Below are 21,471 nucleotides of genomic sequence, written 5' to 3'. Positions count from 1 at the left end.
CTATAACACAATCTCTCTTAAATAAAATTACTTAAACATTACCATTGTTTGGAACTATTCTTAATTTAAATTGCACCTTAATTTAATGGGGTACTCTGTTACAGTGTAAGGGACACTTTGTTACAATATAAAAATAATAGAAAAAATAACGATAAGAGAAAAGTAAACATTTCTAACGAATATTAAATTTCTTTATCATAATCTTTGATAAAGTAAGCAATCTGCCTGACGTGATCTTTCTTTCTGTCACATTTACAAGGAGAAGCACAATTTTAATATCCTCTAACGATATCATCGCCATATTGGGTTCTATAGGAAAGTAGAAATTATTATCAACTTTGCCACTTCTACACAAATAGCTAACTTCAAATTTATTGTCCTCGATGTTTGTTGGTAATTTGTCAGTAGAGTGTCACTTAGGGCCCAGGAGAGGAAAACCGAAAAGAAAATTCAAGTTAGTCTTTTAAGGTTACGAAAAACTACGTAATGATGATTCGTAACTAAGTATACAGAAAAAAGAGGGAAACCCACATCACTTACCTAAGTTTATAATACGCTCGGAAAGAAATTAAAAGCTTTAAAACTGTTTTTTTCGTCATTTGATCACACAAAAACATTTTTTGTTTGTTATCTTTTAAACGCGGTACAAACTGCGACATAGACAACTGTTTCAAAACGACTGTTTGTGAGGTTGACAAACTTGTAACATCATAATAATGATAGAGGCGGAGATATTTACATTGTAACAGTGCACCACGGGTAGCAATGTCCCACTCGAAAATTTTGCAAAATCAATTTTCGAGTGAAAATTTTCAGGTAACATATTTTTTTAATAATTGAATAAATTTCTTTGTTGCTTGGAAAGTGAAATAATAAAGAAGGTACTGCAAAGAAATCAGCATTTTTAGCAATTAAATGTTATTACTTCTTATTTAACCTACTATAGAAAATCGCTCGTCAAGGAATGACGGGTAAAAATTGCTTCTGCATTTGAACGAAGCAATTGCCTGTTTGGTGATATTTTGATAGTTGACATTTTAACCCTAATTCCAGTGGTTGAACCCTCAACTCCTGTAGATGCAGCGTTAATTGTTGACCACTTTTTCGTTTCTTCATTTTCCTAAAATTACTGTTTTACCAGTAAAACAGTGAAGTTAACGGATCCAGTTCAGCCTTGTCAAAATGAAGCATTTCCCTATATGTCAAACATTACCAAAAAATATTATCAAAATATCATGTGTGGAGCGAGTTTCATTGTTGGTGACGTCAGAAGCTTTACTCGATCAGTGAATTCGCTATTACATATATGAAGATATTCGTGTGGTTTCCTAGTTGGTAAGAAAAGAACCAATGATAAAGAATACTTTATTAACTTCAAAATGATCCGAATAGAAAAAAATATTTTTATTCAGATGGTAAATGTCTCCTTTACATTTTGACTACTTCATATTTACAAGATTTGCTTTTCATTGGCAAAGCGATGTTAATGACACCTAATAGTACTTTTAATAATATCAGAAGCCTTTTCAGCAATCATAATCGTTGGAATATTCGTATTTCCCCAAGGAATAGTTGGCATGACAGAAGCATCAACAACTCTTAAACCTCGAATAGTTTTCACTCTGAAAAGAAAAAAAAAGACAATATGATGAATTACTTATGAAATAATGTAAATAAATAAGTTTTATGTAGTAAGGTGCGAAGCAAATTTCAAACGTGTTTAACATTCTGACACACATACACGCTGACGCACACACACATCCGCCTTTACACACATACACTCGCGCCTCCGTGTGTACACGCAGGTCTACGTACACACACAAGCCTAGTCTACACATGCAAGCACGCCTACACACACACACACACGCCTGCACACACACACAACTATACACACGTAGCCGCCCAGGAAGAGGGGCAGGCTTGAGGGTACAGGAGCTTGCATTGAAATCTAACAAAATAATAATAATAATAATAATAATAATAATAATCTCAAAATAGAAAATCAATTAATTGTAATCAGTTTAGAAACACTATGAAATTTAGGGCGTTAAAATCACGCCTTTGTTATATTTAGTCAATTGGATTTTTTTTCTTTTTTGAAAATTTTCCAAAAAAAAAAAAAAAAAGTCCGAATGAGTGCAAATGTTTCTTTCAGCTGGGTCTCTTTATGATTGGGGGAGGGGGAGTAAGCTATCTTCTTGGGGGTTACGCTATGGTGAAATAGCGTACTTCAGAAGCACCACACCACATTCAAGAAGCAAAACATGTTACTTCATTATAGCAGATACTGGAAGAAAGCTGTTCCCCAAGCTGTTGGACGTGTAGTTAGTTAGCTGCAATCTAGGGTTTTAGTTATGTCCAGGCACGCACGCCAAAATTGTCTACCAAATTATTGCCTTGACAAAGAGGTAGAAGCCATCCGTATTGCATTGGAGCAACTTCTGCACTTCTTACACGAATTTGAAAAGGTTGTTTTGCTCTCGGACTCGCATGCAGCCCATACAGGTCATTTGTTCTGCCGGGGCTCCTATATCTGTAGAGGTCCTGTTGATGCGCTATATCAGTCGAGAAGACAAACACATCTAGTTACAATGGATTCCTGGTCATTACGGCATTTACGGAAACAATTAGGCAGACCTTCACGCACGTACTGCCTTCAACAGCACGCACTGCCTTCAACAACAACTTCAAGTGCACCTTCAACAGCACGATTGCCGTTGAAGGTGCACTTCAACAGCAAACAAATGTTGCTGGGCTGTCTTTTAACTCAAAAAAGCTCTTTTGGAAACAAGTTTTGAAGTTGAAATTGTAAGCCCAAATGCAAGATCGGGTTGAATCTAAGACCTGGACAAGCGAAGATCTTGCTAATATACCTGATTGCCCTCTACGTGAGGCAGTGGCATTGATCTTGGAGAACTCTTTTATAGAGCTCATCTGCGTCAATGAGAGGCACTTCATGGCTACGACTCTGAGACGAACGACCCTGTAGTGGAGAGCCAGAGAACCGCTGAGGCAATGACTAGGGTCAATTTCGGTTAACTTATTCCCTGTCCTACATGTTTCCTTATTTTTGTTCTATAAGTGTATCCTGCCTTGCCATTAGAAATAATAATAATAAAAAAGTTATGTCTAAACTTTCGTTTATGTGTTAAATCAATAATATCATAAAAAAATTCAAAGTAACATACTTAAGTCGAGGATCCACTACTGTGGTTGGATCGTTGGGATCACCCATTTTAGCTGTTCCTACTTGATGATTCGTTGTTATTACTAAGGTCCTTACTACACATCGAAGGTACAGTTCTTCGTCATCAGCAAATTTCTCACATCCAGGTAGCAATGAAGCAAATAATCTGGCGCCTACTTTTTCCATGGCAGAATTTCCCATCAGTTTTTTGCAAACTTTGAGCCCTGAAAGAAAACTTATTTTAGCCACGAATAAAAAATTGCACGCATAAAATTGAATTGATTGAAGCAGTGAGAAACAAAGGAATGTAAATGGATTTTGAGTAAATAGCATGCTAAGCTCAAACCGCAAATAATATTTCATTAAAAATGTAAACACACACACACAGAGAGAGAGACTGCGTTGCAAATGAAGAATCAAGAGAGAAAATTGAAAATCCTTTTAAAAGCCTTGTACTATTAAAAATCAATTACGAGTATTTTATTTGTCGACAAATAGAAACTGGCAGCAGATAAAAATTTTCAATCTTTGCGTTTAATTTCCTTGTCGGCCAACAATGAATCCGTTTACCAATCGCGTGAATAAAGGCGTAAAATCCGTTTTAAAAAAGCGTTATAGTTCAAATTCTATGTAACATGGAAGTTCCAAACACATCCTATCAGACGCAGAAAAAAAAACCCTCTTTATTTTGGTACTAAATTAAAATTAATTTGATACTAATTAAAAACAAGTGTTTAAAGATTAATACACAATATTGCCCGAATAATCCGATTTTTTTTAACTTAAAACAAACTAAACGTTTTTCACATTTTAGCTTTGATAATTTGTATTTATAGGTTCAGTGATTACGTTTTAAGTACAAATGCATAGATTAAGGCACAGTTAATAAGTATAGTAACATTGTAATATATTAACATAGTAAAATATAGTAAGAATAGAATAATGTAGTAAAAGAACTAAATGAAATATATAATAGCGTCTGTAGTTAGTAAGCTATGATAACTAGTTCAGTCTGCAATCATAACAGAAGACCATCTTCGACTATAAATACGATACTTCGCAGACGATACATAAAAAATGTTAGTGCAAATGATAACAATGAACACCTGATTACTTGCGTGCGGATATTTTTACTGCGGATTTTTTTATTTATTGTTTATTTTATTTATTTATTTATTTATTTTTGTGTTTATAAGTTACTGAATATAGAAAACACTCATTTTAACTTAATACGTGCAAGATCTATTTTTAGACATTCCGACATTCTATTTTCTTTCTTCCTCTTTTTCTTCCAAAGACATTAAACTCTCCTCGGTCACCGAAATCTGACCAGTTAAAACCCGATTTTTACATCTACACTCCACATGCCTGTAAGCGAGTGACCGAGACAATTTCGCTAGAAAGAATTCTGCTGCTTTAAAAGTTTTTGGGGTAACCTAAGTTGATTTAATTTGGTTGATCTATTTGCATGATTTTCTGTGTCTGTTTGCGGTTATAAACGATTATTATTATTATTATTATTATTATTATTCGCATTTACATGCATTTTCTACATAGTACAGTTGTTACTTTTAGTGTTACTAATTTAATCGTTTGCCTCTAGCATCGTTACTTGAGATTTGAATATAAATCAGTGTTCTTGATTTTTTGTGTTTTCTACCTGGTGTGCAACATCAACAAATATCCTTGAAATCCGCTTACACGTGGTTACCGTGGCACCCTATTCCTCGGGTAACCATTAGTTTGTTGTTTATGCATAATATTCAAATAACCATTTTCAGCGAATATTGAAACTACCTTTATCTGGATTACGAAAAGGAAAGTTGCTTGCGTTTTTCATTTACACTTCCGATAATTAAAGTCCTATACGAATTTGACCAGGTTTAACTCACAAAGGAGAACCTGCAGTCTTTGGCTAATGACGGCGAAACAGGTAAAGCCTGGGCAGATTCACTTGTGGAGGATATGATCTGTTTAATGAGACATCTACCATGTGTGAGCAACATGGAACTGTTTTATCTCTTTGGCTACATTCTCAAATCAACGCAAGGTAGCATAATCAAGCTCTAGAATAACAAATTTTGCAAATTTCTTTTTTTTTTTTATATTGAACTATGAAAGATATTTTTATTCATATTTTGATCTTGGAAAATTTCATATTTTTCTATCTGTCTACAAGAGAACGACCAAATATTTTCAGTGAATCACCGGTGATGGTCGACATTCTCCAATTTCTATATTTTACGGTAACGAATGTATATGTATACAATATTGTGTTTTTGTTTACTGCACTGCTGATATAGATAAATAGGGGCAATGAGGTCTTTCGTGCTAGTTGTTCCTCGGAACAACTTGCCCCACAAAGAAGAACAACTATCCCCGCAAGCACAAGTCCTTGAAAAATTAAATTATAGGTTAGATAACGAAACGTAAATAGTTTCAGCGCAGTATTTTAGAATGCACAATAAATATATGCATAAAAATACCAAAGAACTAAACCCTATGACTTAAAGTTCGTGAGAAAGACCAAAAAATTCAAAAACGAAAATATTTACAAAAGTTAATCAGTGATGCACGTGCTCTGCATTTAATATACCGGACGCCACCGGCCTGGCTAATATGGCTGCCACAGGTGCGCTGCAACATTCCACTTTACCAGGTATTTGCAAAATAGAGATTTATCTTTTTTTCTTCATTAAGCTATTTCAAAGGGAACAACTTACCCGCAGAACTTTTAGCCCCGCTTCTGTCCCCTTTATATGTTTTCCTTTTCACACAGAAGTACTTTATCTTCCTGACGGCTAATAATTATTATTTTCAGTATTTTTAGCAAAAATTCTCCGATTTATCCAAGAAATACAGTAAAACCTGTCAACAACGATACTGTTGGGACCTAAAAATGATATTGTTATAGACAGGTTATCGTTATAGACAGTTTGATTATTTATTGCTGCCATTCAGCTTGGGACCAAGGAAAATATCGTTATAGACAGGTTTATTGTTATAGACAGTATTGTTATAGACAGGTTCATCTGTAGAAGGGTTTTGCAATTATGTCAAAGCAGTTGCTCTATACATAAAAAATAGAAAATTTTATTCCTTACCTTGTACCACATCATCAATGTCTTGATAATCCGCGTAATAGTTTGGATCAATCAGCGGGGGATCATACGGATTGGTGGAATTGAGTGTCACAGTCCCTCTACTCCTAGGGTGCAGGATTTGAGATGCACAGACAATAGTTGTTTTGAAAGCGTAAAACCCAAAATACTTCAACATTACCTCAAAGAAAAAAAAAATCATCAATACATCTAAGACAATACTATATTGAAAAATAGTATAATAAAATATTCATTTATTGCACTGTAGATTTTTTTTTTTTTTTTTTTTAAGAATAAGGAGGGGAAAATTTTATTCTGGGGGGGGGGGGGACGTAAAAAGTGGTTATACGTGAAAGGTGTCTTTTGAGAAAACTTTCTGAAAGTATTCTCAGTAAGTACTCTAGGTATGTACTTCGGAATGGTTGTGAATAGTTCTTTAACCGGTAGCAGAAAGAGCGCGAAGCTGCTACATACGTCGCAGATCTTTGAGAAAGACTGAAGAGTACTTCTTAGTTGGAAGAGAAAGAAAACACTAAAATTTTTAAAGAAAAAAAAAATCTTAAATTTTAGCTAATGAAGATTATGATTCTTGTACATAATCCACAAGAGACATTTACGTATTTGTATTTAGCGTGTTATTTTTAAGATAATGCAATTAATCTGACCCATAAGTTTATCTTGCAGACAATGTTTTGATTTTTAATGTGCATCGCTAACTTCTTAAAAACATTCTGCTACTGGGGTTCTTTATACTATGAGTGTTAGAAAGTATACTGTAAAATAAACATTTTATCTTAACAATTGAAATCGTGTTTCCGTTTTCTTCATTGAACTACAGCTTTAAACCTAACTTCTGTTTGAAAAAAAAAAAGCAGGGGAGGGGGGGGAACCCCCGCTCAAAAAACTGAAACAAAATTAGTGGATATCTGTTTTATTCGCTATGTCACTTTATTATATTTTGTAGTAAGTTACCGGCAGAAATACTTAAAATACACCACCGGCTCAGTTATTCCATCCGAGGACTGCAGTTTCGTGCTTTTTAGCACTCATCAGCCCAGAATAGGAATTACATGAGCTGGTGGCGAAAAATCTCTTAAGGGAGCCAAGAGAGCCAAACAAACTGGTAGCTAATGTAGAATTAGCATACTTTAAGTATTTCTGCCTTAGCCCTGGCTTAGGGCGGTAACTTACTAAAAAATACCATGCTTTGTCATCAATCTTTGAGTTGAACCGCACCATTGCTGCGGTCACTCATCTGGTATGCTAATTCTACATTAGCTACCAGTTTGTTTGGCTCTCTTGGCTCCCTTAAGAGATTTTTCGCCACCAGATCATGTGATTCCTCTTCCGGGCTGATGAGTGCTAAAAAGCACGAAACTGCAGTCCTCGGATGGAATAACTGAGCTGGTGGTGTATTTTAAGTACTTTATTATAGTATATATTAGGGGCCTGAAAGTATTACAGTATTATTGGTGGTAAATTCCACCAATGTCGTGGTGTTATAGTGGTCAGCAGTTTGTTAAAGTACCATGGCATTTCTGAAACGAATTATCAATAAAATTAACCTATTAAATTTACTTAGATTTAACCAATTTCAAAGTGAAACAATCAGTTACATTTTTTTACAGTGTACCAAGACTTCTAGTACTATGTCTTCCCCTAAAACCAGATGAGATTTTCTTCTACCATTTGTACTTGTTATCTGAAATTTTTAATTTTTGCACTTACACCCCCTTTGCTTGTAGGGACTACATTTAGAAAGAGAATGGGCATGTGGAAGGATACATTTGTTACATATAGGTTGCAGTAAACAATACTAGTGATATGAATCCGTTTCGTTTGATATTGATGTTAAGGAGAGTCAAAGTATCTTTTAAAAATGCCAAATATATTTACATCCATCGAAATTCCAAATTGCTTGAGGGGAACTTCTCGAACAAAATCAACTAAATAAAGAGAAAAATCGGGAATATCGTTTTGCATCTTTGACATGTTTTTGCTTAGAAATGACATCAACATGAACCCTTCTGACGTAGTCAAAGGACCTACAAAGAAGAATGATAAAATTAAACTAATTAGGTAAATTAACACACACACATTTTATTGATACGTATACAACTTTTTTTTAAATGTAAGAATTATGCTGAGTCTGTCTCAGGTGTTTCAGGTGTTTAAATGAAAATTTTGGCAGTAATTCAGTAAATGAACGAAGTCTAGTAATATGAATCGTCAGACAAAATTTGCCGGATGAAGAGATTTTTGGGAGGTCAAAGTGACCTTCTATCGGAGTGACCTTGCTCGCTTTTTTTCCTTTCTAGACTCATTTTTTCCTTTTTCCCTTTGCATTCCTGTTTAGAATTGCAAGTAAAGAAGTTTATGTAGCAAATTCATGCTAGCAAGTTACTAGTCGAAATACCACATTACAATTTTTCAGGCGCATATTTCAAGTATCACGTACATTTGAAAATGGAACGAATTGATAATCTAAAAATATTCCTATAATTATAAGCATTTTATGCAACAATTATATTTAGTTGCCTGTACAAATTACACAAACTACGATTCATGCACGAACTTACCCTCTCTCTTCTCAATGTATTTTCGAATGTTTTCGTCCAGTTTTATCTCCTTCTCGAATCCTTTTTGACGATCACTGAGTTCGTACGCAAGAAATGTTGCGCAATGGTCTTGCAAGTTATGACCCACAGGTAGATCTGCAATCACTGGGATCTATTACAAATAAACAAATTTTAACGTTTTATTATTCTTTTCCTTTGAACAGTTAAGCATCAGTAATTTATTTTCCACCAATGAAAAATGAGGAAGATGACACAACAACTCAAAAAAAGCACAAATTTAAGATAAAAATCAGCAAATATCTATTTCAAGCCGTTATGCGGCTCCTTCATCTTCTGCGGTGAAGTCCATTCGCATATAGAGATGTTCTACTGTAATTTCAAAATAGCTATTTGCAACATTTTCTTGAAAATTTATGCTTTGTTTACAGTGATTTTTTCTTTTGCTTATACGTTAGCGCAAACCCTTCTTTATTACTTTAAAGAGATATCGTTATGTTTTTACAACCTGCTTTGAATCGTTCGGATAGAAGAGGTATGATATGAAAAGTCTACCAAACCAAAATGTGTTTGTGGATAGTCATTATCACCATTTATACTACAGCCCTTGAAGAGTCTCGACTTCCTTCAAGACATTTCTCCATTCCACAAGACGAATTGCCTTTGCTTCCAGTTAATTATTTTCAGTCTCTTCAAATCTTCTTCAACTTGATCTGCCATCGGATTTTTGGTCTTCCTCTCGGTTTTGATCCGCTGGGGATTTTCTTTACGAGTTATCTTGTTACTCTTGCTTGACTCCATGCTAACATATGGCCTCACACTTTCAACAACTCTTCATTACACTTTCTCATAGTCGATATCTCAGAGCTGTATAAAAGAACTGGCTTGTTGATCACTCTGTATACAGAATCTTTAGTTTTCTATTCAAAAACGGATTATGGGTAGTACGGTTATATTTCTCAGTAAGTGTTAGAGAGTAGTAACTTCGAAATGCATTCACACTGTAAGTAAATTCCGAAACGTCACAGATTATTTTCGGGCAGAGTTCTGGGATTTCATGGGGTTTCACCAGTTTCCTGTGAAAACCAAGTATTCTTCCAAAAAAGTTTCCTGAATTGCTACAAGTTGCATAAATGCAGACTTCTTATTGTTGTGAAAAACATTTTTGGATACCAGTTTCAAAACATACTTATATATTATATTAGGGGTTTCGTTAAGTGTTTCGCCTTCAGCTGAATTACGGCCAGTCCAAATTGATTGGGCGCAAATGAGGGCAAAATGCAGTTTCTGGATGCTGTATCTTTTTAAGATTGGAAGACAAATAGTTATCAGGAATTTGCTTTTAATTCTGCAGTAGCTTCTGCCGCTTTGCTAAACTGTTTAATGGAAGTTTCTGAGTTCTTCAGAAAGATTCCAGGATAGTTTCAGAAAGGTTACTGACTTTCAGTCCTTTTATTTCGAAATCGCGTTACCTCCGAAAAGTTGTAGTTTGGTATAATTAATTGGGGAAAAATTTAAAACAAAATTCTAAGTTGACACCTTTAGTACACGCATGTGGCTGAAAGTTTGAAAAAATATGCTAGAAATTGATTTTTTAAAAAAAATAATAATATTAGATTTTCTTTTTATATTTTTGTAAGGCAACAGCTATAAATTGTCAATATAGAGCGTAGCTTGAACGTAAAAAATATTTTATAGCTTTCACATAAGATATTTAGTTCGCGCATACGCCTTAAATTGGGCTTCAAATTTCAGGAGGGTTTTAACCCAATTTAAGACGTGCGCCCAAATTAAAGATCTTATGTAAAAGCTGTAAAATATTTTTTCAGGCTGACAGTTTATGGCTGTTGTTTTACAAAAATATAAAAAAAACTAACATTATTATTTTTTGAAAAATTCAATTTTTAGCAATTTTTTTCCAATTTTCAGTTTTATGCGCGAACTGAAGATGTCGACTTAGATTTTTCTTTTATTTTTCCCAAATTGAGTATACCAAACCACAACTTTTGAGAGGTATAACGCGATTTCGAAATAAAAGAAAATCAAGTTTTTCGAACCACCCTAATGTGCGTGTATGTACGTTACCTTGAACTATAAACAAATAAAATTGCTTCGTTGTATATACGTATGTATACAACATTTACTACGCAAGATTCGTAAACGATTCCAGTGTACAGAAGGAACAGAATTCCCGAATGTGGTGGTTTCCTTCAGTCAAAAGTATTACTTTTAGTCATTGAAATGGATAGAATGAGCAAAAAAAATTACATGGATCCAGAAAATACTTTCATTTTCCCAAAAGTTTTTTTTTTTTTTATTTTTTTAAATGTTCGATTTTTACTTTCTTCTATATCTAATATATAGAAGAAAGTATTGGATTCGTGCAAATTTTCGAATTTCGATTTTTGACGGATTCGAACGTTTTGAGGTGTGCTGAGTCCATTTCGACCATTTTTGGAAAATGTCTGTCTGTCTGTGTGTGTGTGTGTATGTATGTGTGTGTGTATGTATGTGTGTGTGTATGTATGTGTGTGTGTATGTATGTGTGTCACGTCTGTGTGTGACCAGTTTTTTGTGGCCGCTCTACAACAAAAACTACCGCATGAAATCGAACGAAATTTAGTACACATATGTGCCCCTATGTGAACTTGTGCCCATTAGTTTTTGGCGCGAATTCCTCCAAGGGGGGTGGAGCAATGGGACGTTTTTCGAGTTACGCGTGCTTGCTATTCCTCAGGAAGTTACTGGCGGAATCAAACAAAATTTGGTCCATATGTTGGAATTAACAAGAACAGGTGCTGATTCAATTTTGGTGTCAATAACTCAAACGGGGGTTGAGCTATGGAACGTTTTTTGTCGTCAATTGTGACTGCTGTATCTCAAGAAATAATGAACGGAATGAAAGAAAAATTTATCGGCAAGTAACCCTTAGTGGGTATAAGAACTGATTTTATTTTTGTGTCAACAGCTAAAAAGGGGGTAGCGCAATCACCCGTTCTTTTTTTCCATTTTGAGTACCCTATCTCAAGAAGTAATGCTACGTTCTGGTTGAAATTTGGAATATATGTGAATCCATATGTAAACAGGCTTTGGTTCAATTTTGACGCCGATCGCTCCAAGAGGTGTTGATTTTTTTTTTTTTTTTTTTTTTTTTGCGAATAAAAATATTTTTATTAATGCAACAATAAGAAAGATAAATCGTAATAGATTGTCGTCTGCGTATTCCTCGTGATTTTAATTGTATGGAAATGATAGGATCCTAGACTAATAATAAGAGTAGACCGAGCTTTCTCATTCTTGCTGATAAAGAAAATTGGTTCATAGATGTATCATGTGACTAGTGGAAGGGCTTGGCGAAGACTTTGGCAGCATGGTTGCTAGATGGCAGCATTATCTATAGTTTGGCACTCGACATGTATTTTAAGACAATGTGTTTTCATTAAAAAAAACTTCCAGGTGCTGAGATTGAACTGTTTTTCTTTTAGTTATGCATTATTTTGACATTAGTAATAGTTTTTGATCAGTTTTCGGTAACTTTTATTTCATTTGGAGCTGTCAGCGTTGGCGTGAACGAAATGGCGTAAACGTTTTGCGCTAACGCAAAAATGTACTAATCGGTATCTTAAATTGAAACTGTAGGTAAAAATCTTACCGTTTGCTGATTCTTCTTGGTCGCTTGCATCTTTTATTGCTTAGAGAGTTATTGAAATTGACTAAAGAAAATGCACAATGCTATCTAAACGAAAAACTCACTATATTAACAAAATATTTACAACTTAGAATAACAAATTTACAAATCGGACTCCATAAAAGATCATTCTTCCGTGTTCCATCAATTCTATTTATTTAATTTCGCGCTGGCGTTGATCGTCTGCTACGATTAACGCCCGCTGTTGCTAGGATATCCACCAGTCACATGGTTTGGTTTATGAACAGCAAAAGGGTTGCCATAGCTCGGTCTACTCTTATTATTAGTCTATGGATAGGATATATTATCTGAATGATTTAAAATTTTTAACTGTTGCCATCTTATGTTTGTTAATAAATAAAATATTTGTAATTAATTCAAGTTAAGCTTTTAAAGTAACTTTCAATTTTCGCTCTTTGTTTTGTTTTTACAATAATTCAGACATTGGGATGGTCGTCAAGTTTTTGCATGTGTAATTTTGTTTTTGTTAGGAATATTGCTTCCTCGTCAAGCATGGGGAGGGATCAGAAAAAGGAAAAATATAGAAGAAAGTTTCGTGATGGCCACAACATACTAGTTTAAACAAGGCGTGGTCTTTATGACGTCACAAATGATGCAAATTGGCGCATCTTTTCCCACGTTATGATAATCTGGCAGCGAATTAAAATTGCGCTCTATGCTTGCTATCAACCATATCGTTGCCAGTACACGTGAGTAAAGATGCGAATTAAATGTTTTGTTCTGTGAATGGCAACATTAAATGGCATTTCATCATTTGCGATGTCATACGGCAGCAGTGTAAACAATGAAAACGCATCGAATTAAGTATTTTTTTTTAAATATTAAACTTAAAAAAAATATTTAAAAAATGGTCAGATCTTATGTTTTTAAGCATACTCTTTCAGAAAAAAATACTTTTAAAATTTTGGAAACGACCCCATTGGCAGATTCCCACCAGGTGACATTTTGTGACGTCAGGCCATGCTAACGCGTTTAAATTTTACGGCAATCCTAGTAAGCTGCCATAGCAAAACAAAACGCAAGACAACGCAACATCAACAAAAAAAAGTTGCAAAAAAAAAGTCGTCAATCCGGGAATACTAAAGCTGTTTCATAAAGAAGTTATAAACTATGATGTAAAATAAAGACACACTTACACCAAATTTACTTAGTTCCGCCATTGGTCCAATACCTGATAGCATTAAGAGTTGAGCAGTATTCGTTGTCCCAGCAGAAAGGATAATTTCTCTTTTAGCTCTAACTTCATGACTGGAGCCCTCGAAATCAAATATAACCTTAGTTGCCCGTTTGTTTTCAATCACTACCTGTAAATATAATAAAAAGATAAGTTACTTCGTTTCGAACTGCGTCTCAATGAAGAATTTCTTTGCCGCAATAAAAACTTCACTAATAATTCGGTTATCAGTTCCCTATAACAATTTTTTTGAAACAATTTTCCAGACCTAAACTTCATTCACGAGAAAGATAGACTAGATGTAAACAAAGAATTGCGCCTTTTGACGATCTCAATCAGGAGCTTGGCTAATCTAAGAACAAAATGGTGCCGAGCAGCCAGCGAAAGCAACCCCTATTGGTTAACTTTTTTTATTCAAGAAAAAATTTCAAGAAAAAAATAAAAAGGGTAGGCTTGCTATCATACTAGTTAAATGTTTATCGCAAAAAGTTAGGCAAAATTCTGATGGTCACCAAAAAAAAAATTCATAACCGCAAGTCTCTTTGGAAAGCTCCATCTATCGGAAAGCAAATAGTTTACAATTTGGCTTTCAAAATATTCGAAAAAGTGTGGAATATAATTTTTTTTTTTTTTTTTTTTTTTTTTTTTTTTTTTTTTTTTTTTTTTAAGTTTCAATTTTACAATGCTTCAAATTAAGATTGCTTTGATTTAGAAAACTCGACATTTTGTGATGTTTTTCCCCAACATTATTACGCCATTTTTTGAAAGGTTTTGGCACACCCACCAAATGAAAAATCTTACGAAGTAGCTGCTTTTATCGAGTTTTTTACAGCCCAAGACCGGTGCAGTCTAACTCCTTCAAATGTGCTAAAGTATGAATTTAAAGAAAAAAAGCTGATTTGGAAGTTAGTTCATTACACAATCAATGCACAGAGAGAAACAAAGGGTTGTAAGTGGATTTTTTTTTTTTTTAGTTTTGAGAAAAAACAAGCTAAGGCAGGATTTCACTGAAAAGTGTTTCCAAATCATGCTGTAACGCAGCACTTTACAGATCTACTTGTACCATTTCTGGTCCCAAAACTGGTGAGAGTTTCTCCTACTGTTTTACTAGTTATCTCCATATTGCCACTTACACTCCTTCCCTTCCAGTGACTTGAACTATAAAATTGCATAACTCATTCAAATTCATCCTTAGAAGAACTAGTCAGTTATATAGGCTTGCCAGACGTTCCGGTTTGACCGGGACAGTCCCGGTTTTCAGACAAAATCCCGGGGTCCCGGCCGGTTTGCTTCGCGTCCCGGAAAAGAGAAATTTGATTCTAGATGAACAAAAAAAAAAGTCTAAAAATAATTAACTGTGAAGAAATATTTAGGATAACTACTTTCTCATTTGAACATTGGTGATTAAAATTGATATCGGACAAGCTTGTAAAGATTTTTTACAACAAGATTAAAACCAAAAAAGACTTTCTAAAAAACGTTCTAATCAATAAAAAGTATATGTAAATGTTGCTCAACATTTTTCTCCTCATTCAGCGTTTCTTTTTACTAAAATATCTTGTAAATATTAAAATATAAGAAATTTATCTACTTTTGTCATTTCTCAGTAGTCGTACCCTTGTTTTAGTTTCATGATTAGTAACAATTTATTCATAGCAATGAGAATGAACTGCCCCTACATATACGAATAAAACACCCTACAAACCAGCCACGGCAGTGTTCCCTTTTGAATATTGGCGATGCTGGCGGGGGGAGGGGGGTCCGGTGTATCGGTTGAACATTTCAGAAATCTGGCAAGCCTAGTTATATATACAAGATCGTAATGTTCTGAAATATATAAGCACACATTCTGAACTTTATTAATGTAACTGTACCGGTTGCTGACATTACAACTTGTAGTTAACTTTGCAGTAGTAGTTGACACTTATAAAGAATAAATTGAGAGGAAATAATTGCAAATTTTACACACTATTTAGTGATTTTTTTTTCAAAAGCAGAAAACAAAAAACTAAATGCCTTTTTAATCAAAACTATAATTGGTGTTTAAATTTGCAATGCTAACGGTTTTGTTGATTAATCAATTCAGCACATGATAAGATATTCTTTCAGCATATTCTTTATAAGTGTCAACTACTAGTGTAGTGTCAAATACTAGTTGCAATATCAACTTCAATTAGTTTTACTTAAGCAATACTTAAATAATTACTTTCGTGGCTTTTTTCGCTTTTCAGTCAAGAAATGAAAAAAACGTTATTTTAACAAAAAAGCAATTTAATTTAAATATAATTGCTGTTATATTTTCATACCTTTTTCACCATTGCGTTTGTCAGAATATCCAAATTTGTTCGATTTTCACTGGGGACCAAATAAGCTTTTGCTGTACCACACCTCTGTCCTCTTCTTGTATTTGATTGGTAATTATAGAAACCTAAAGTAAATAGAGTAACTATCAGAAAATGTTTATTAACGCAATTACCGAAGAGTGACATTAAAAAGAGTTTAAATGCAAAAATTCTGTCATTCTTTTTATAGTATTAGCTGTAGAATCTTAATGAATTTTGTTTTTAACTACCTTCCTTGGTGGCACTGAAATTATACATATTACGTACATTGAAGTTTTCGTCCCCTTTTGGAAACTTTTTACTGAAGGATGTTTCGTGCTTCTGAACTGATTCTTAAAAACTTGTTTCCTCACCTTTTAATTCAATGTTTGTTGCTTTTAAGTGCATTCAAGTTTTTTAATCACTTATAATTTTTTGCGAACATAATTTATGTTCGAGAGAAACTTTATTTAAGAAATGTGAAGTATCTTTGAAGGTAAAATATCGTTCAATAGCCCGTGCAAAATATGTACCTGTTTGACGGGGTCCGTTAGAATCAACGAATTCATATCCAAGATTTGTAGCTGCTTCCATTGCCGCAAGTTTCACTGGTGGATTGAATTTAGGGGTACTTGCTGTAACTGGTCCAGATGTGCCATGAAATCCTAAAAATGGTTAAACAACGAAATTATTTCTGGAATTTGAAACTCTGGAAATCAATCAATCAATCAACGAATTTCTAAGTAGACTAAAAAAAATATTATTTTCATTAATTCATTCAAACTAGATAGGCACGATTTAAAATCATTACATTTTGACCATACATAGTATAACTTTACGTTCAACTGCTGAAATGTTGCAACAAATTCGGTTTGAAATCTATTAAGGAAGGACATTCAGTTGATCTGTATGTTAAACTTAAATATTAAAAAAAAGATAATGAAAGAGTGCATTAGTTTTATGTTAGCTCTGCAAGAAGGATTACGAAACGAGTGATGCGCATTCGCGCGTTTGCGTGCTGAAGAGCGAAGCTTGCTGAAAGGAATAATAAAAAGAGCTAAACTTTTCCATGAGAAGCTCTGAAAAAGGATAGTCAAATAATATACTTGTAAATCAGAGCTAAATTTCTACCAAAGAAAGTAGGAAATCCTTACAGGTCTACAGATTTCAGTTTTATGCGTATACAACCGAAAGCCCGTCTAATTTGCAAAAGTTCGAAAAAGTTGTAAAGAAGTACCACAGAGTTGAGCTTTCAGTATTTTGATTATTCAGATTGTGTTGTAGATATACACTGTCACACCAGATAGGCATTCTGGTGGATTGTTTTAATAATAGAAAACGTGAAGAAGACCTTCAAATGGATGTTATGTTTACGATGTCCTCCTCTCAAAAAAATAATGTTTTAGTAAAACGCATCTTGTATAGTACCCGAATTCCTATCAAGTACAGACCCTAATAATAAAGTGACGAAACTGTAACACGCATGTAAATGTTGCGTGACGATTGCATAAGGATTTCGTCGTGTGACGATCGTAAATTATCACTGTTAAGTCATCAACAGGTTTGCAGCAACTTACGAATGTCAATCTGTAGCAACATGCATATCATACATTGCGGTGTCGTCTTGAAGACGAATGTCACAAAATAACTGATCCCAATTTTCAACTGTTGCTGCGACGTTGCAGTGAAGTCGCTGGGAACATGTCACAAATGTGTCATTGCATAACTGCTGTGCGACGTCGCAATTTTGTCACAATTTATGACCACCGCAGCGACGTCGCTGTAACTTTTCCGTAACGTGTTGTGCTTTCAGGGAAACTTGTGACCGGCTTGAGTTCTAACGAAAAATGTGCTGGGATGCTATGGTCTTCAGAGCGTATTTTCAGTCGTAAGTAGCCTTAACTCCTTATAATAAGTAAAAATCCTCACACAATTGAAAGAAAAAATAAAGATGAATTTATTTTAGTTCCCACGCAAATTAAACCCTGATTGTAGGTATCTTTACTAAAAGTACTCCAAAAGGTTAAAAAAATTTCAAAATCGAAAATATTTAAGTATTTCTAACAAAGAACCTTTTGGAACCGATTTCTTGTTAAATAATGCAATTCAAAATCGAAATACTAATTCAAGAGTAATATTTGAAGTTTTACCATTATTGACATGTTTTGGCTCCGTATAATTTTCGAGCTTTTTGAAATACGGTAGGACATCGTCGTAACTCCATCCGATAGCTCCTTGTTTAGCCCATTCATCATAATTCTTACGATTACCACGTACGTACAGCATAGCATTCAAAGTACTACTACCACCAAGGGTTTTTCCACTAGGCCATGGAACTTGCTGAAAGAATTAACAAACATTAATTTTAAAAAAAATCGTTGGTACAACAGTAAACAACTCCTTCCTTCAACGTCACTGCAAAGAAATCGAGGAAAAAGCTCTAATTATCTTTGTATACATACTCTATTTTTGTGCCCAGCTGCCGTATGCCTTTGAGGAACTGTTAGATAATTCCAGTCTATATCACTTCTAATAAAACTTCTTGCAGCAGAGGGGACATCAGAAAGTATCGGAGGTGATTTCCCTGCTTCCAGTAGCAAAATCTTGGCACAAGGCATTTCTGATAAACGGCTTGCCAAGACTGAACCTGCTGATCCGGCACCAACTAGTAATACATTATATGGTAAAAATACATTAGATTAGTTCTCAAACAGTTAACGAAAGCTGTCCAATAAAAATATTTGCACAATTGAGCCGTCTAAAAGCAGAGGGTGTAAATGGCAAACACAAAACTTTTCAGAGAACTAGTGCAAACGGTAGAAGAAACTTCTTATTTTTTTGGCAAGAAATGATATTGTCCGACCGCGAGAGGCTGGCACATATCCATAAAAAGAGAAGTGAGTTGATTCTTTCAAATAGCCGGAGAAGGAATAAAGGACGTTAGTCATAGCTCAAGTTTAGCGACATTTTGGTGACATGAATGTATTTTCTTTCTCGACAAGTTTTAGAAGAGGAAGTAATTCTTTGACCATATGAGGTCAGAAAGAGGAACAACATTTTAGCAAAACATTCGAAGTTTACCGTCTGCGACATTCATTTTACTACTTTATAATTTACTAGTAAATACACCCGGCGTTGCTTGGGTCAGTAATAATTCTGAAAAACAATCGTTACTTGCAATTGTTTTCTGTTTTAAGTGAAAAAATTCATAACACACCTTTTTGACGTGATTGAAAATCGAACTTCTTCCTTACTCATAAAACTAAAATAGCAATGGCAATAAATATAAAGAACAAAATAGCATTGCTTAAGAAACGAAAGCACAAAATTTTAGCATATACAAATTTGAAGAATTTCCAAAACATGAAATTAATCTTCACATGTTTAAAAAGATTTTTCTGTTAATACATTTTTTTTTTTTTTTGACATGGAATCTAAAACCCTTTCTGTATGGCTATTGAAGTACGAACTGTTTAAAAAAATGTAGCCGCGCGTCCGTAATCCCCTTATACTTGCTTTAGTTATTTTGGGAAATTTCAATCATTGTGGACTCTTGGTGTGATTTTACCAAATTTGCGGGAATCGTTTTGAGATACATTCGATAATGTTCCCCCTCCTTTCCTTACTTAGTAAAATTTTTGTAACATAGATATTCTCGCCAGATGCTGAGATACTTTTGGTCACCATAAAATGGCGCTAAACAGTTTCACACAAAATGTTTCCAAAATAAGTAGTAAAATTTGGCGATTGTTTGAAATTGTGCAAAAAGAAAAATGTGCACGTATTTCCCCCCCCCCCCCCATATTGGGGCATTTACGCGAAAATTGAGACTTAAATTGGAATAAAAAAGGAACTATCAATAGGATTTTTTTTTTTTTTCAAACTGGTCTATAAACCTTCCCAGTACCAAAAAGAACAAACGGTGAAAGTTTCAGCCAAATCTTCCGAATAGTTTCTGAGATCTTAGGAAACACACCCACAAATTTACCAACATCCATTTTTATATATATAGATATCAATTAAGATTGCCGTAAATATCTTGAGTGAGATAATTGAATTCTTAATTTATCGTTAGCTTATTGAAGTTTGTTGATATATTTTTTCATTATAAAAAATGATGAACGATATTTTAATGGTTAATGCACAAAATTCTAAAATTTGTTTAATTGAAAGAAAATATGTACTCCTAATATATTTTCGTTATGTAATTATTTAGACCAGAAATGTTTAAGTTGCAGCAGCAACTGCATTGAGTTGCCAAAAAAAAGTAGAAATGACAAGTTTGTGCTCCTTATGGCAACATTACTCTCACCAATTTTCAATTCAAATTGACGAAAGGAGGCGTTGCAGTCTCTGATTAATGACTGCAGAAAGGGGTAAAAGCATGACCCACCCACTTACTCAGAATATGACCTGTCTAATGAGCCATCTTCCTTGACCACACAGAACTGAAATGTTTCACCTCTTTAGTTAATTTCTTAAATCCCTTTCATTACGTATTTAAGCTCTTGAACCAATACCACACTTGCGAATTCTATTCTTCAATTTTCCTCTGCGTATCACCCTTTCATGAAATCGGACGCTTCTGAAATAAGGCATGGTAGAGTGCTATCTATAGGAACCAGACTTTAAAGGTAGCAATAGCAGGTGCTTCTTTACAGCATGATTTAGAAAGCCTTTTAAATGATAGTCAGTCTGCAGTTTACAGTGTTGGCCAAATTATTAGACTAAAGATCTTTTTTGTACACTATTTGTACTAAAATACTATTTATTTTACTGTTAAAGTACAGTACGTATTGTACACTGATTACTACGTTATTTTAGCACAATTTAATGTTTGCAGGTGGCAGCACTGTCTGCTTTGTTTATGTTCTTTGTTTATCTACCTACCAGGAACATAACCTCAATCAGCTTAAACAGTTCACAAGTTCTTTTTATTAGTGTGTTCTGTTATATTTAAAGTTAGTTTTAGGTAATTAGTGAGTATGTGTATGTAAGTATATATAACAGTGAGTATAAACTATTTTTACCTCCTTTTTTTAAAAAGTTAAGAAATGGTGTAAACCTTGTGAAAAGTATACCAAAAAGACTTAAAATGGTCATCAAGAACAAGGGAATGCATACTAAATATTAGATAATTATTTCACTGTTCGTTAATGGGTTTATAGATATGTAATCAATAAAGAATTTGCTTTTAAAACAATCTTAGTCTAATAATTTGGCCAGCACTGTAAATTTTTCATGCCTTTCATCAAAACCAGGCATTTCGCCAACATCCCTTAGCTTTTCGTCGCTTCAATTTGAATAGAATTTGTTCAGGTGTGATGAAAATTTTTTGATAGAAATACTTACTAATGATGTAGTCATATTCGTTTTCGAACCGGGTTTTCGTATTCGGCGCAT

At 34.1% G+C, this 21,471-nt stretch overlaps 1 protein-coding gene across 1 annotated transcript; it reads right to left on the bottom strand.

The window, feature by feature from the left end:
• Positions 1-1,389: 1,389 nt before the first annotated feature.
• LOC129224877 (glucose dehydrogenase [FAD, quinone]-like) lies at positions 1,390-21,471 on the bottom strand. Its single transcript, XM_054859422.1, is given in 12 exon segments — positions 1,390-1,622; positions 3,189-3,411; positions 6,292-6,469; positions 8,185-8,333; positions 8,868-9,018; positions 13,710-13,877; positions 16,054-16,175; positions 16,602-16,733; positions 18,219-18,408; positions 18,531-18,733; positions 21,421-21,448; positions 21,451-21,471. Coding segments are annotated over 12 exon segments (1,704 nt in total). The 3' UTR covers positions 1,390-1,483.

Source organism: Uloborus diversus, chromosome 6, assembly GCF_026930045.1.
Source record: "Uloborus diversus isolate 005 chromosome 6, Udiv.v.3.1, whole genome shotgun sequence".
In the NCBI taxonomy this organism is placed as follows: Eukaryota; Metazoa; Arthropoda; class Arachnida; order Araneae; family Uloboridae; genus Uloborus; species Uloborus diversus.
Note: the sequence above shows the minus strand (reverse complement) of the source record. Positions and strands in the feature narration are given on the sequence as shown.